This window comes from Mandrillus leucophaeus, unplaced genomic scaffold (assembly GCF_000951045.1).
Source record: "Mandrillus leucophaeus isolate KB7577 unplaced genomic scaffold, Mleu.le_1.0 Scaffold401, whole genome shotgun sequence".
NCBI lineage: Eukaryota > Metazoa > Chordata > Mammalia > Primates > Cercopithecidae > Mandrillus > Mandrillus leucophaeus.
This window is the reverse complement of record NW_012104266.1, coordinates 910,125-927,166: the sequence shown is the minus strand read 5'-3', so window position 1 is coordinate 927,166 and position 17,042 is coordinate 910,125. Positions and strand designations below refer to the sequence as shown.

At 38.7% G+C, this 17,042-nt stretch overlaps 1 protein-coding gene across 2 annotated transcripts in view; it reads left to right on the top strand.

The window, feature by feature from the left end:
• TEX11 (testis expressed 11) overlaps window positions 1–17,042 on the top strand; it is a 360,505-nt gene that overhangs the window by 80,310 nt on the left and 263,153 nt on the right. For both annotated transcript variants that reach the window (XM_011992031.1, XM_011992030.1), the window contains 3 exons: window positions 1,411–1,491; window positions 1,586–1,705; window positions 13,123–13,203. In XM_011992031.1, coding sequence (XP_011847421.1) covers window positions 1,411–1,491; window positions 1,586–1,705; window positions 13,123–13,203 — 282 coding nt within the window. The remainder of the gene's footprint in view (window positions 1–1,410; window positions 1,492–1,585; window positions 1,706–13,122; window positions 13,204–17,042) is intronic.

Below are 17,042 nucleotides of genomic sequence, written 5' to 3'. Positions count from 1 at the left end.
TTTTTTTTTTTGAGACAGAGTCACATTGCCTGTCATCCAGGATGGAGTGCAGTGGCGTGATCATGGCTCACTGCAGCCTTCACCTCCCAGGCTCAAGCGATCTTCCTGCCTCAGCCTCCCTAGTAGCTGAGACCACAGGTGTGCACCACCATGCCCAACTAATTTTTAAATTTTTTGTAGAGACAGGGTCTTGCTATGTTATGTTGCTCAGGCCGGTCTCGAATTCCTGGCCTGAAGTTATCCTTTCACCTCAGCCTCACAAAGGGCTAGGATTACAGGCGTGAGCCACACCATGCTCAGCCCAAGTCATGTATTTAAACTTTTCTTTCTTTTTTTAAAAAAAATCAGATTTGGAGTTTATCTCTTTACTTGCTACTTTGTGAGGATATTTCCATTCTTTCTATCTCTCTTTCCCTTTAACCTTCCACCTTCTGTCACCTCTAACATTTGCATTTTTAGCTGTGTTGATCCCAAATAAAACTGAAAAGGCATGTTATTGATTGTGACTATTATTTAACTCTGTGGATTATAATTTTATATCTCTGTATGTTTCCATCTGCTAGCTCTCTCAATTCTATTTTCTCAGATATTCTGTTGTTGAGTGTGATGTCCTTTCATGGCATTGGTTTCCCTCAATTGTTTGGTAATTCTTGCTCATATTTGATTTGAAATTCTGTGATGATCTTCTATGAATATGGTGTCACACTGTGTACTATAACCTGAATCCAGTGACTGATGAAGAGGTAGGACTGGATGTTTTTCATTAACTTGTGTTGTCAGCCACCTAGAACTCTGTTTCTGTGCAGCCAAAGTAATTGTACTCTCTGTTCCTTTCTGGAAAGGAGGGAGGAAGATCGTTTCTTAGGGAGGCCTACTGCCTGATGTTCCTACTGTTCACATCCAGGGCTGTTTCCACATTTTGCATTTTTGTGCATGTTGGGATATCTACCAGTTACAATACTGTGAGCTCCTTCAGTGAGACTGAATGTAAAGGTACTTAATAAACATTTGTTGGATTAATCCAAATTTTATTGCAGATGGAATTAAAAACTAGAACTCCAGTAGTCTAATGCTTATCATATACCTTTCTTCAAGTATGTGAAGCATTAAGTTTTTCAAAACTTTCTCTTCCTAAGTTACCTCAATGTTTTCTTTTAATATTTCCTCAGAAGATGTGTTTTTAAGTCTATTAATTTCTGCTATTATTTTTGTCTTAATGACCATTTCTCTTAAATTGTGGAGTTCAAAGTAGAACACAGAACTCTAACAAATGCTAACTGTTGCTTTTTGTTTTCTGTGAGTTACATGACTGAATATGGACAGAGGATTCAGTATTTTCTCCAGTATTCCCCAACCAATTTGGTGGAGGTATGAATTTTTAAAAATTATTTTCTAATTTCTCTCTTCTAGATGAATATAAGAATAGGAAGAGAATGGTTGGATGTTGGAAATTTTATAATCGCTGATGAATGTTTTCAAGCTGCTGTGGCCGTAAGTTACCATTGATTTTTAGCTGAGGCAATTATTAGTAGTAACATCTGTGGTTATTGTCATTGGTACATTGTACTGTGGTTTTATTTTTCAGAGTCTGGAGCAATTATACATCAAATTAATTCAAAGGAGCTCCCCTGAGGCTGACTTGATCATGGAGAAGATTACTGTTGAGAGAGACCACTTCAGAGTGCTTTCTTACCAAGCAGAGTCTGTAGGTATCATGGGCAACAGGGTCTTCCAGTGGGGCATTTTTTCCATATGTAAATGTAAAAGAGATGATATATTACCTACTGGAAGAAAGTCAGATGTCACTGGCCTTTTATAGGATATTAATTTGACCTTTTTATCTCTGTTATATCTGAAGGTGATGTTACTAATGCTGATTGGAATCTATGGGGTGGCTAAGGGTGAGAAGACTGATATACAGTTAAACATCATTTTCACCCCCTGCATGTAACACCTGTCATTTATTTATGGCAGCAGTCCCTACTTGAAACACCTGTCTCTGTGACTCTCTCTTACATTCACAGTCTGCCTAAAATATTTGCCTGAAAAGAGCCTTCTCATTTGCAGTTGTTCTGAGTTGTCTATTGATGCTTTCTAAAAGTCTGCTGCGATCACACACTGTTTAAAGTTATATTTTACCTCTGTTTACCTTGTGGATTTCTTTGTCATCATACACTTAGGTGTGCATTTGAGCTATGATGAGTTTGCTTTCTGTTATTACACAATTCTGGAAATGAAAAATCCCCAGCTGGGCATGGTGGCTTGTGCCTGTAATCCCAGCACTTTGGGAGCCTGAAGTGGAAAGATTGCTTGAGCTCAGGAATTGGAGACCAACCTGGGCAGCATAGTAAGACCTCCATCTCTACCAAAAAATAAAAGTAAAAAATTAGCCAGGCTTGGTGGTGTGCACCTGTAGTTCTGGCTACTACGGAGTCTGAGGCAGAAAGATCCCTTGAGCCCAGGAGTCTGAGGTTAAACTGAGCTATGAGTGAGCTATGACTGTGCCACTGCACTCCAGCCTGAGTGACAGAGCTAGACTCTGTCTCAAAAAACAAACAAAATAACAACAAGAAAGAAAAGTCCCCTTTTTATTTTGTAACATTTATTGAGATACAATTCATATATCATAAAATTCACCCATTTACACTGTATAATTCAGTAATTTAGTATATTCACAGAATTGTGCAATGTTCACCACAAGCTAAGTTTAAAACATGTTTGTCACCCCAAAAAGAAATCCCCATCAGCATTAGCAGTCATTCCTCATTGCTTCTGACCCTAGCTCTAGCAACCGTGAATTTATTTTCTGTCTCCATAGATACGCCTATTTTTGACATTTCATGTTAATATAATCATGCAATAAGTGGTCTTTTGCGATTAGCTTCTCTCACTTAGCATAATTGTTTTCAAGGTTCATCAGTGTTGTTGCATGTTTCACTGTATGAATATGCCATGTTTTGTTTATCCATTCATCTGTTGATGAACATTTGAGTTGTTTCCAATTTTTGTCTATTGTGAATAATTCTAATGTGAACATTCATTTACAGTGTGTGTATGTATGTTTTTAATTTTCTTTGGTATATAACTAGGGGTGGAATTGTTGGGTAGCATGGTAACTCTAAGTCTGTGTTTAACCTTTTGAGAAACTGCCAGAATGTTTTCCATAGTGGCTGAACTATTTTATTACACTTCCCCCAGTAGTGTCTGAGGGCTCCAATTTCTCTACATCTAAAAATTTTATAGTTTTAGCACTTACACTTAGATCTGTGGTCCGTTTTAAGTAAATTTTCAGATATAATGTGAAGTAGAGATCTAACTTCATTCTTTTGCATGTGGCTATTCAATTGTCCCAGTACCATTTGTTGAGAAGACTATTCTTTCCCCATATTGAATGACCTTAGCACCTTTGTCAAAAATCAACTTATCATAAGTGTAGGAGTTTATTTCTGGACTCTTGATTCTATTCCATTGGTCTATATGTCTAGCCTTATGCTGGTACCACACTTGTCTTGATTACTGTAGCTATGTAGTAAGTTTTGAAATTGGGAATTGCAAGTCCTCCAGTTTTGTTCTTTTTAACATTTGTTTGGACTTTTCTGGGTCCCTTACATTTCCATATGAATGTTAGGATCAGCTTTTCAATTTGTGCACAGAAGCCAGCTGGAATTTTGATAGGGATTGAATTTATAGAACAATTTGGGGGATATTGTTATCTTACGAATATTGTGTTCTGGTCCATGAACCTGGGATGTCTTTTCATTTATTTAGGTTGTTTAATTTTCTCTCATTTATTTATTTTTATCTTTTTTTTTTTTTTTGTAGAGACGAGGTTTTGCTATGTTTCCCAGGCTGGTATCAAACTCCTGGCCTCAAGCAGTCCTCTCACCTTGGCCTCTCAAAGTGCTAGGATTATAGGTGTGAGCCACCATGCCTGGCCAGACCTATGTGTGGTATTTTTGTCGTTCTTTTACAGACAGGATCTTGCTCTGTTGCCCAGGCTGGAGTAATGTGGCCCAATCATAGCTCACTGCAGCCTCAACCTCCTGGGCTCAGGGGATCCTCCTCCCTCAGCCTCCCGAGTAGGTAGGACTATGGGGGTATGCCACTGTGCCTGGCTAGTTAAAAAAATATTTATACTTTTTGGGTAGACGTAGGGTTTTACTATGTTGTCTAGGCTTATCTTGAGCTCCTGGGCTCAAGTGATCCTCCCACCTTGCCCTCCCAAAGTGCTGGAATTACAGGCATGAGCCACTGCGACTGGCCAGACCTATGTATTTTAATTGTCCACAAGCTCAAACTTAAATCAGTGATGTGACGTAGCTGCAAAAAAAGCTAGTACGGCCCTAGGCTATGTTAATAGATACATAGTGTCCACATCTAGGTAGTTAATTCACATTTTGAATATTGTGATAACTTCTAGACATCACATTTTAAAATTACTGGGTTGGTGTACAAAGTATATCATATGAAAAATATTTGGAGAATATAGTGATGTTTGTCTCAGAAAAAGAAGACAGTAGGAATGATAGCTCTCTTTGAATATTTTAAGGACTATTGTATTAAAAAGGAATTAAACTCCACAGGATAGAATGAAGAACAATGGTAGAAATTCTAGGAAGACGAATTGTGGCTTTATGTAAATAGCTTTTTATCAGTGATAGTAATCGTATAATGGAATAGCTTTCCTGCAAGATTCTAAGTCTGTTTTCACTGGAAAACTGTAAGCAAAGATGTGAGTATCCTAATAATTATACATTGCAGAAGGAATTCCTTCATTTGGTAGGAAATTTGACTACTGTGATCCTTAAGTCCCTTTTAACACCAAGATCCTATGATTTCAGAAGGTCTTGTAGCATTTCTTCAGTGTAGTGGATGTTGATATCTAAATGGCATCTTCTTTATATAGCTGGTTAAAAGTGTTAGTTGTTATAATCAGTAATGAGAACTATATAATTCTTGACTTTGATAAGTGATGACATCTTCAGAAGTTGAAGTGAAGGCTAATTCCTTTTGCTGTAAGTTCATTTTTCATTTCTAAGACACTCTCACCATTAGAGTTTATGAGTTTTGTTGATATTTGCTTGGGAGAAGACATCTTTAAAATGGCGGTTAATAGCAGTGTTTGATAATGAGTTTTCTCTGTCCTAATAAAGCTCCTGAGAGGCCTTATCTTTTTCTAGGCACCTACCATTTAACCAGTTAGATAATTGCTTTATTATTTATTAAATTATTCAACAGACAAGGAATATCTTCTATGAACAGACTACTATGCTAGGTTTTGTGGAGTAATGCAGACAATCACATATCCTATCCTCAAGGATTATAGTTTAGTTGGTGAGATAAAGGATGCATATACAAGATAGAAAAAATTGGGTACTATAATAGTTGTACAGATAAGTGATCTACATGCAGTGTTCAGTGCTGTGTGTGAGTGGAGATATAATATATGGTCATTTTCCTTAAGAAAATTATAAGCTAGTTTGAGAGATAGGCCATAAGTACATGTTCTAAAACTGGAAAAAGGAAAATCTTAAGTGCCAAATGAATGACTTAGGTTAGGTGGGACACAGACTTTGTCTAAAGTGGTCACATCACCTTCCTAACAATTGTTAACATTTTATTTTTCCTCAATCCCTATATCCACTTGCAAGGTGAAGGATACTTTTCTGTGTATGCATGTGCCAGATTATTCTTCTGTAATCTTTCGGAATTGTAAAAATAACTATAGATCTTGGTGTTTCTCCTAATTCCCCATTTCCCTTGGTTACTGGCAGTGCCTCTTTCTGCATTGTGCATCATCTGCAGATGCAAGGATCATATATTTTGCTTCTGCTCCCTCCCCTATTTAAAGTGAGACCATCTGTAGAAGCTGACAAGGTCACACTGAGGAAGGGGCTATGAGCTTACCTATAAAGACTATGATGGAGGCTATCCTGGAGACACAAGCCAAGTGAAAGCCAACTTTCTCTATTATATCAAGGACTTTGGTTCACCATCTTTCCTAGTAGTTAAAAAAGTAGTAATGTAAAAAAAATTAATCTGTATTGTCAGCTTCTAGCATAGTGTATAGCACGTAATAGATATTATGTAAATGTGTGTGGTACAAATGAATCTGCTCTCCCCCTATTATTCCTTTCTGATCTTTTTACCACCCCCCCCCCATCCTATCAAAAGAGTGGCAAGTAGTATGTAAAATGTGAAAGACTGAAAAACACTAGTACAGGCAAGTACTACAAGAGTGTAGAAAAGTGGGGAGATTATTGTGGACTGGGTTGTAGGGGAAGACACACAGGATTTAGAGCATGATTTGAACTTTGAAGGAAGAAACAGACTTAGGAAAGTGGGGAAGAGGGCACAGAATATTCCAGGCAGAGCAAAGGTTTGCACATGAACAAAGTCATATAAGGCAGTAATGTGCATGCCATGTTTAAGGAAGAGTGTGACCAGTTTATCTGAAGGAAAGTATTTTGCAAGGGCACGATAAGTGCTAAGTCTGGAGAAGTAAGTAGGGCCAGGTTGAGAAAGCCCAAATATACCTCTTTGAAAAAATACTTTTGATATTTTCCTAAAGGTACTGGGGTAATTGAAAGTGTTTAGGAAGAGGTTTGGTGGCACCTAGTGAAGACTTGATTGAAAAGTAAACAGGACTGGGCGCGGTGGCTCAAGCCTGTAATCCCAGCACTTTGGGAGGCCGAGACGGGCGGATCATGAGGTCAGGAGATCGAGACCACCCTGGCTAACATGGTGAAACCTACAAAAAAACTAGCCGGGCGAGGCAGCGGGCGCCTGTAGTCCCAGCTACTCCGGAGGCTGAGGCAGGAGAATGGCGTAAACCCGGGAGGCGGAGCTTGCAGTGAGCTGAGATCCGGCCACTGCACTCCAGCCTGGGCGACAGAGCAAGACTCTGTCTCAAAAAAAAGAAAAAGAAAAATAAACAGAATCAAGGCATAGTGTAACCATGAACCGGTGAAAGCCTGGACTATAGTAGTACCAATGAGAATGAGAAAGAAGGGACAGATATAGGAGACATATAAAGGAAGCAATCATTTACGCTCAGTGAGAAGGACTTGAACCATTGAATCTTTGGAGGCAGGAAAGGGAGGATAATAAAGCCTGTTCATTCCACAAACATTTACATGTTGTTAGGAGGTGGGAGAGTACAGTCAAAAGTACAGCAAACACTGCTAGGCATGGTGGCTCACACCTGTAATCCCAGCACTTTGGGAAGCCAAGGTGGGAGGATCATTTGAGGTCAGGAGTTCAAGACCAGCATGGGCAACATAACTAGACCCTATCTCTGTGAGAAAAGAAAAAAAAAATTAGGCAGGCATGGTGGCACATGGCTGTGGTCTCAGCTTCATGGGAGGCTGAAACAGGAGGATCACAGGTTGAGGCTGCAGTGAGCCATGATCACACTATGGCACTCCAGCCTGGGTGGTAGAGTGAATCCCTGTCTTTAAAAAAAATCAAATTTAATTACATTAAAATTTCAAAAAGCAGAGCAAACAAAAAAGAAGGAATACCAGAGATGAAAGAGGACTAGAACAGTGTGGGTCATCCATGAGAAGAGAGCTTGGAGAAAAGGATGATCAACAGTGGCCAGTGCGTCAGAGAAATAAAAGAAAATGAGGTTGGAATAAACGGCATTGAACCTGATGTTTAGGAAGATGATAGTGACCATAGAAAGCAGTTTCAGTAGTAAGGTGTCTCAGTTCATTTCGTATTGCTATAATGGCATACCTGAGGCTGGGTAATTTATAAAGAAAAGAGATTTATTCTTGCTCATGGTTCTACACGCTGTACAAGAAGCATATGCCAGCATCTGCTTCTGGCCAAGGACCTCAGTAAGCTTTCAGTCATGCCAAAAGTCTAAGGGGGAGCCGGCATATCACATGACAAGAGAGGGAAGAAGAGATACAGGGGAGGGTGATACCAGACTCTTTCAAACAATGCCATCTTACAGGAACTACTAGAGCAAGAACAACTCACTGTTACTGTGGGGAGGGAGCCAAGTCATTCATGAGAGATCTGACTCCATGACCTAAACACCTCCCACTGGGCCTTACCTCCAAAATTGGGGCATCACATTTCTCTCTTTTCTTTCTTCCTTCTTTTTTTTTGGGGGGGGGTATTTCTAGTAGAGATGAGGGTTTCCCCATGTTGGCCAGGCTGGTCTCGATCTCCTGGCCTCGAGTGATCTGCCTGCCTTGGCCTCCCAAAGTTCTGGGACTACAGGCATGAGCCACTGCCTAAATACTTAGTCTTTTCTGATGAAATTGGCGGTGGTGTTAACAAATGTGATTTGATTTGATTTGATTTTTTTTGAGACCGAGTCTCGCTCTGTTGCCCAGGCTGGAGGGCAGTGGTGCCATCTCGGCTCACTACAACCTCCACCTCCTGGGTTCAAGCGATTCTCCTGCCTCAGCCTCCCAAGTAGCTAGCTGGGACTACAGGCAGCCGCCACCATGCTCAGCTAGTTTTTGTATTTTTAGTACAGACGGTGTTTCACCATGTTGACCAGATATGGTCTCGAACTCCTGACCTCGGGTGATCCACCCGCCTCGGCCTCCCAGAGTACTGGGACTACAGGCATGAGCCACCATGCCTGGCCAACAAATGTGTTTCTAAAAACTTTTAAAATTTTTGAAATAAGCATAGATTTGCAGGAAGCTACAAAAATAGTAAAGAGAGATCTGTGTATCCTTCACCCAGTTTTTCCCCAGTGGTAATATCTTGCTTACATATAGTGCAAAATAAAACCAGGAAATAGACATTGATACAATCCACAGACCTTATTTAGATTTCACCAGTTTTATATGAACTCTCTTGTGTGTGTTCACGTATGTTTATATAGTTCTGTACAATTTCATCACATGTGTAGGTGTAGATTCATACCACCACAATCAAGATACAGAACAATTTCATTACCACACAGATTCTTTACATAACCCCTTTATAGGGATACCCCTTTCCAGTCATCCAAAACCCAGGCAACCAAAACCTAGTCTCCATCTCTATAATTTTGTCATTTTAAGAACATTGTATAAATGTAATAATATACTATATAACCATTTCATATTGGTTGTTCTCACTCAGCATTTTTTTTTTTTTTTTTGCGATCCATCCTTGTTGTTTTATGTGTTAATAGTTTGTTCTTTTTGTTTGTTTGTTTGTTTTTGAGACAGAGTCTCGCTCTGTCGCCCAGGCTGGAGTGCAGTGGTGTGATCTCGGCTCACTGCAACTACTGCCTCCCGGGTTCAAGCGATTCTCCTGCCTCAGCCTCCCAAGTAGCTGAGATTACAGGCATGTGCCACCACATCTGGCTAATTTTTTTGTAGAGATGGGGTTTTGCCATGTTGGCCAGGCTGGTCTCAAACTCCTGGCCTCAAGTGATCCGTCCACCTCTGCCTACCAAAGTGCTGGGATTACAGGCATGAGTCAACACGCCCAGCCCTGTTCTCTTTTTATTGCTATGTAGAATTCTATGCTATGGATGTACCAATTTGTTTAGCCATTCACCATTGAAAGAATTTGGGTTGTTTCCAATTTTTGGCTATTGTAAATAAGTTGGCATGAGCATTTTCATACAGGTTTTTGTGTGGACATAAAGGGTATATTTAGTTTTTTTTTTTTTTAGAAACTGCCAACTGTTTTCTAGAGTGGCCATGCCATTTTACATTCTGTGTTTTGTTTGTTTTGTTTTGTTTTGTTTTGTTGTTGAGACAGAGTCTCACTCTGTCACCCAGGCTGGAATGCAGTGGCATGATCTCAGCTCACTGCAACCTCCGCCTCCCAGGCTCAAGTGATTCTCCTGCCTCAGCCTCCCGAGTGGCTGAAACAACAGGTGTGTGCCACCATGCCTGGCTAATTTTTGTATTTTTAGTAGAAATGGGGCTTTGCCATGTTGGCCAGGCTGGTCTCAAACTGCTGACCTCAGGTTATCTGCCCACCTTGGCCTCCCAAAGTGCTGGGATTACAGGCGTGAGCCACTGCAACCGGCCACCATTTAGATTCTTACCAGTAATGTATGAGAGATCCCATTTCTTTGCATCCTTGCCAGCATTTGGTATTGTGACCAATTTTTTTATTGTAGCTATCCTAATAGATATATAGTGATATCTCAATGTGGTTTTAATTTGCATTTCTCTAATGGCTAATGATGTTGAATATCTTTTCATTTACTTATTTACCATCTGTATCTCCCTTTAGGCAAAATATCTGTCATTTTTCTTGTCTATTTTCTATTTCGATTGATAGTTTACTGTTCAATTTACGGGATTATTTATATATTCTCGATATGATTCCCTTGTCAGATAAATGTTCGCGAATATTGTCTCATTGCAGCTTGTCTTTTTGTCCTTTTTAATAGGGTCACAGAATACAGTTTTGATAAAGTCCAATTTATTGATTTCTTTTTCTTTTATGGATCATGCTTTCAGTGTCATGTCTCAGAATGTTTCACCTAGCCCTAGGTCTCTTAAATTTCCATTTGAATTTTAAGATCAGCATGTTAATTTCTGCAAAAAAAAGCCAACTGGAATTTTAATGAAATTGGATTAAACTTATAGATCAACTTGGGGACTATTGCCATTTTAATATATTGTCTTTTTTTTTTTTTTTTTTTTTGAGACAGTGTCTTACTCTATTGACCAGGCTGGAGTGCAGTGGTGCCATCTCGGCTCACTGCAACCTCTGCTTCCTGGGTTCAAGCGATTCTCCTGCCTCAGCCTCCTAAGTAGCTGGGATTACAGGCACGTGCCACCATGCCTAGCTACTTTTTGTATTTTTAGTAGAGACGGAGTTTTGCCATGTTGGCCAGGCTGATCTCGAACTCCTGGCCTCAGGTGATCAGCCTACCTTGGCCTCCCAAAGTGCTGGGATTACAGGGGTGAGCCACTGGGCCCGGCCCTGATGGTAGTTTTGACTGCCCAAAATGTACACATTTTTAAATACTGACTTACAGTTTATGAAATGCTTTCACATCTGTGATCCCATTTGATCCTCATAAGATCCATCCTGTATTGTAGACATTACTGTCCCTATTTTATAGTTAAGAAAGTAGAACCTCAAAGAGATTGTGACTTACCTAAGTTCACTGAGCCAAGAAGTGGAAAAGCTGGGAATGCAAAGCTCATATTCTTTTCACTACATCAGTATAGGCAGGACATCACTCCACACCTAATGAATCACAGTCTCCAAGTGGTGAGAGCTGAGCATGTGATTTTCAGAAAGCTCCACTGGTGAGTCTGATGCTCACAAAAGGTTACTACAGCACTGTATTGTGCTGCCTCTTCTTTAAGACTTCTTTTACTTGAAATCTTTATCTTTGGGGCTTGAAATATTTATTTCTAGTCATAAGAAGACGAATAAATTTTCAAAACTAGCCTGAATTATTAGAGTTTGATTTCTCTAAGATAAAAATCTGAGTAATGATAGACACTGTATGAGTTGTTTGAACATTAAAGTCTCATATTGTTTTATATGTTATAAGAACACACAGCAACATCTATCCTCTGATATGGGGTTGTCACTCAGCCTTCCTCTTTTATAGTAAGATTTTCTCCACCTTGAATAATGAATTAATCAGCAAGTATTCATAGAATATAGTGTAGAAAGGGATATTATTTTCTAATCTCTGTAAAGAGATATGGCTTATTGAGGCACTTGTGTTAGCAATTTATTTTCCCCTTTAATAATATCTAGTATTAAAGCCTTATAAGAGAGTATCTACTGAGCAAGATGTCAGGCTTACTATTCAGCAGTTAGAAGAGAAAACTAGAGAGAAACTGGCGTCTTACGTGTTGTTTATATTTTCTTCTCTCTACTCAATTCTTTTATTATTCAAAGCACAATAATATTTGACACCACGTAAAGAAGAGAAGAAAATAGCAAGTGTAGTATTTTATTATTTCCTTGTACGTATCCACGGTTTTCTTACAAAAATGCTTTGTCAGCTTTTTTTTTTTTTTTGTGACAGAGTCTCGCTCTGTCGCCCAGGCTGGAGTGCATTGGTGTGATCTCAGCTCACTGCAAGCTCCGCCTCCCGAGTAGCTGGTATTGCAGGTGCCCACCACCACACCCAGCTAATTTGTGTGTGAGAGAGTGTATGTGTGTGTGTGTTTTAAGTAGAGACAGGATTTCACCATGTTGGTCAAGCTGGTCTCAAACTGCTGACCTCAGGTGATCCACCCACCTCGACCTCCCTAAGTGCTGGGATTATAGGCGTGAGCCACCATGCCTGGCCAACTAAGTTCTTAAATGACTGAAACTAGCCTCTTCTATAAGTGCTAAAGTAATGTGTGATTGATGTTTTCATTCATTTGGGGGTGTTCAGTCATAGAATGGTAGAAATGAAAGGGACCCTACAGATAGTCTAGTACAGTTTTCTCACTTTATGAATGAGGAAACAATCTGTGAGAGCTTAAGGCTCAAAGTTACACATGATAAATGGCAGAGTGGCTCCTTTGGCTTCATGATGAGATTGTACTAAGCTGCTTTTCTTTTTTCTTAAAAAACTTTTTTTAAAGAGATGGGGTTTTGCTCTGTCATCTGTGGCAGGAGTAGAGTGGTATCTTCTTAGCTTAGTGCAGCTTCGAACTCCTGGACTTGAGCAATTTTCCTGCCTCAGCCTCTAAAGTAGCTGGGACTGTAGGTATGTGCCACATGTCTGGCTAATTGATAAGCTGCTTTTTGTAGTGGATATACACAGCAGTTCAGACTATGAGGTTATTGTGAGCTTGTTTTAAGACAAAGACTGCTGTTTAACTTAATTCCTCTAATGTAAAGGTGAATACAAGAGCTATTCAAGTTGCAGAAGCATCTAGTAGACCTGGCATTATGTCATAATATAATAACATAAGGTAGTACAACCAGTTTTTGCATTTCCAGAAAAGTAAATGACTCCCAGTCATTCAGTATCAACTCTGTGTCACCAAAGATTACCACTTATTCTTCTGTATTTTGAGCAAACTATTTGTTTAGCTCGAACAACTAGTATTGCTAAAAATATTAGAAAACAAAATAAGACTTTTAAATACTAGTTAAAATGCTAAAATCGACTTAGAGACAAATAACCTTGTAATTTCATTTTAACCAGTTATTGACATTCTTTGTCTTTTTCAGGCAGTTGCTCAAGGGGATTTTCAAAGAGCATCTATGTGTGTACTGCAGTGTAAAGATATGTTGATGAGGCTCCCCCAGATGGTGAGTGAAATCTGCATTCTCCAAGAGTTTGAAAATATGCTATATCAAGTTCCAGGAAGAATCATTACTACTTCATGCAACCTTTTGGAAATTCTGTTTGAGATCAGTTCCACATAAGTAGCTGATCTTTGAAATATTTTACTTCCTTTGTTCTTTACCAGAAAGGGCATTTGAAAAAGCTATATGGAATATATATATATATGTTTTTTGAGATGGAGTCTCACTCTGTCGCCCAGGCTGGAGTTCACTGGTGCGATCCCGGCTCACTGCAACCTCCACCTCCCGGGTTCAAGTGATTCTTGTGCCTCAGCCTCCCAAGTAGCTGGGATTACAGGCCTGTGCCACCACACCTGGCTACTTTTTGTATTTTTAGTACAGATGGAGTTTCACCATGGTGGCCAGGCTGCTCTGGAACTCCTGGCCTCAAGTGATCCGCCCACCTCAGCCTCCCAAAGTGCTGGGATTACAGGCATGAGCTACCACACCTGGCCAATATGGAATATTTCTTAAAATTTTCTTCGCTTTGTCTTTTATTGTCAAACCATCTTGATAACATTTGCTTCATATTTCATGCTATACAACAAAAGAAAGAAAAAAAATGAGTTTGTCTGCTGACAAGGTTGATAGCAGTTAATCATGTTACTGCCATAGTATTTTTCTATACTGGGATTTGGAGATGTGAGAGATTTGATAGGATAAAGCCTGCATCCTGGACTGGATCTCATGAAAATTCCTAAATACATAGTTTTTTGCTTTTTCATTTTATCTTCCCTTTCCATTCTTTCTCTCCTATTTCAGTGCCTGTGCCTACTTCAGTCTTTACTATCACAGAGGGATTAATAATGGAGATATAATTTGGTATTAGGGAGAATGTTCCCAGTATTGCATACATCGTACCTATTTGTGAGATTGGTCTTATTTTTTCCCCAAATTGGGTGTCATAATGTAGAAGTTAATTCAGTAAACATTTATATGTTGCCTGTTATGTGTCACATCAGACATTCTTCTAGGCTTTAAAAACTTTTAAAACAATTTCATATTTATAGAAAAGTTATAAGAATAGTACAAAGAACTCCTGTATACCCTTTGCCTGGAAACGTCATTCAAATTTTCCAATAATGTTCTATATAGAAAATGGTTTCAATCTAGAATTATACATAGTCTTCAGGCTCCTTCAATCTGGAAATCTGGAACACCTCCTCATTCTTGCCTTGCTATTCATGATCTTGGCAGTTTTGAAGATTACAGATCAGTCATTTTGTAGCATGTGATTTAATATGGGTTTAGCCAAAGTTTCCTCATGATTAGAACAGGTTATGAATTTGAGGCCAGAAAATCACAGAAGAGATTCTATGTTCTACTCATGGCTTCCTATTAGGTGGTATACAGGATTGACTTATACTATTATTGGTGGTGCTAGCTTTAATCTTTTGACTAAGATCGTGTCTTCCAGTTCTTTTTGCTGTAAACCTGTATCATTTTGTGAGTGATACACTGAAACTATGGAAAATCTAATTTCTCTTTCTACTTTCACCAACTTTATTCTTTTTTCCTCCAATTTTCTAACTTTATTGGGGGTATAATTGACAAAATTTGTATATATTTATTATATATAACATGATATTTTGATATATTATACATCATGAAAAGATCACCATCAAGCCAATTTATATATTCATCAACTCACACAGGTTTTTTTGTGGAGAAATATTTAAGATCTACTTTCTTAGCAATTTTCAAGTATACAATACATTATTATAATATTAACTATAGTCACTGTGCTATACAGTACAGCCCCAGAACTTATTCATACAGCCTAAATGAAACTTTGCACCCTCTCCCCTTTTATTTGACAAGATAGAGTATTGCTCTGTTGCCAGACTAGAGTGCAGTGGCATGATCCTGGCTCACTGCAGCCTCAACCTCCTGGGCTAAAGTGATCCTCCCACCTCAGCCTCCTGAGTAGCTGGGACTACAGGTGTGTGCCACCAAGGCTGGCTAGTTGTTTTTTTTTGTAGAGATGGGGGTCTCACTATGTTGCACAGGCTGATCTTGAACTCCTGGGCTCAGGCAGTCCTCTTGCCCCAGCCTCCCAAAGTACTGGGATTGTAGACGGGAGCCACTGTGCTTGGACACTTTGTTCCCTTTGACCAATGTCTCCTCATCCATTCCCCAAACCCATGGCAACCACCTTTATACTCTCTACTTCTATGAACTCAGCTTTTTCAGAATCCACATGTAAGTGAGATCGTGCAGTCAGTATTTGTCTTTCTGTGGCTGGCTTATTTCACTTAGCTTAATGTCCTCCAGGTTCATCTGTGTTATCACAAATGGCAGGATTTCCTTCTTTTTTATGGCTGAATAGTATTCTATTGTATACAAATAGCACATTTTCTTTACCCATTCATCCCTTGCTGGACTCTTAGGTTGATTCCATAGCTTGGCTATTGTAAATAATGCTGCAGTGAACAAGGGATTGCAGATATCTCTTAAAGATACTTATTTTATTTCCTTTGGGTATATATCCAGAAGTGCGATTGCTGGATCATATGGTAGTTACATTTTTAATTTTTCAAGCAACCTCTATACTGTTTTCTATACTGGTTGTACTAATTTACATTCCCACCAGCAGTGTACAAAGGTTTCCTTTTCTCCATGCCCTTGCCAACACTTACCTTTCGTCTTTTTGATAATAGACATTCTAACAGATGTGAGGTGATATCTCATGGTGATTTTAATTTGCATTTCCCTGATGGTTAGTGATGTTGAGCATTTTTTCATATACTTGTTGCTGATTTGTATGTCTTCCTTAGAGAAATATCTATTCAGGTCTTTTGCCCATTTTTTCATTGGGTTGTTTACTTCCTATTGAAGTGTTTGAGTTCTTCGTATATTTTGGAGATTAACTCTTTATCAGATGTATGATTTGTGGATATTTTCTCCTATTCTGTAGGTTATCTCTTCACTCTTTTGATTGTTTCCTTTGTTGTGCAGAAGCATTTTAGTTTGATGCAAACCCATTTGCCTATTTTTGCTTTTGTCACCTGTGGGAGTCATATCCAAAAAAAAACTCATTGATCAGAGGTCTATCTCTCTCTTTCCCTCTAATAATTGCTTTATATATTTGAGTGCTCCAGTGTTGGGTGCACGTGTATGTAAAACTGTTATTTTCTCTTGCTGAATTTTCCAATTTATCCTTATATAGTGACCTTTTTTTCTCTCTCCTTAATTTTTTTGTCTTGAAATCCATTTTGTCTGATATAAGTATAGATACTCCTGCTCTTTTGTGGTTTCTGTTGTCATGGAATATCTTTTTCGATCCCTTTATTTTCAATCTATGCGTATCTTCATAGGGGAAGTGTGTTTCTTGTAGGCAAGAGATCACTGGGTCTTGTGTTTTTTTTTTTTTTTTTTAATCCGTTCAACCACTTTTGATTGGAGAGTTTAGTTTATTTACATTCAGTGTTATTACTGATAAGTAAGGACTTACTCCTGCACTTTGTTATTTGTTTTCTATTGTTTTTGGTTTTCTATTTTTTATTCTATTCCACTTCTTTCTTTCCTGTCTTCCTTTTAGTGAAGGTGATTTTCACTGGTGGTATGATTTAATTTCTTGCTTTTTATTTTTTGTGTATTCGTTGTTTTTCAGTTTCAGGTTACCATGAGGCTTGCAAATGCTATCTTATAACTCATTATTTTAAATTGATGACAGTGTAACACTGATTGTATTAACAAAGAGACACACACACACACACACACAAACTAATAAAAACTCTACACTTTAACTTTGTTCCCCTAATTTTTAACTTTTTTTTGTTTTTCTTTCTTTTTTTTTTTTT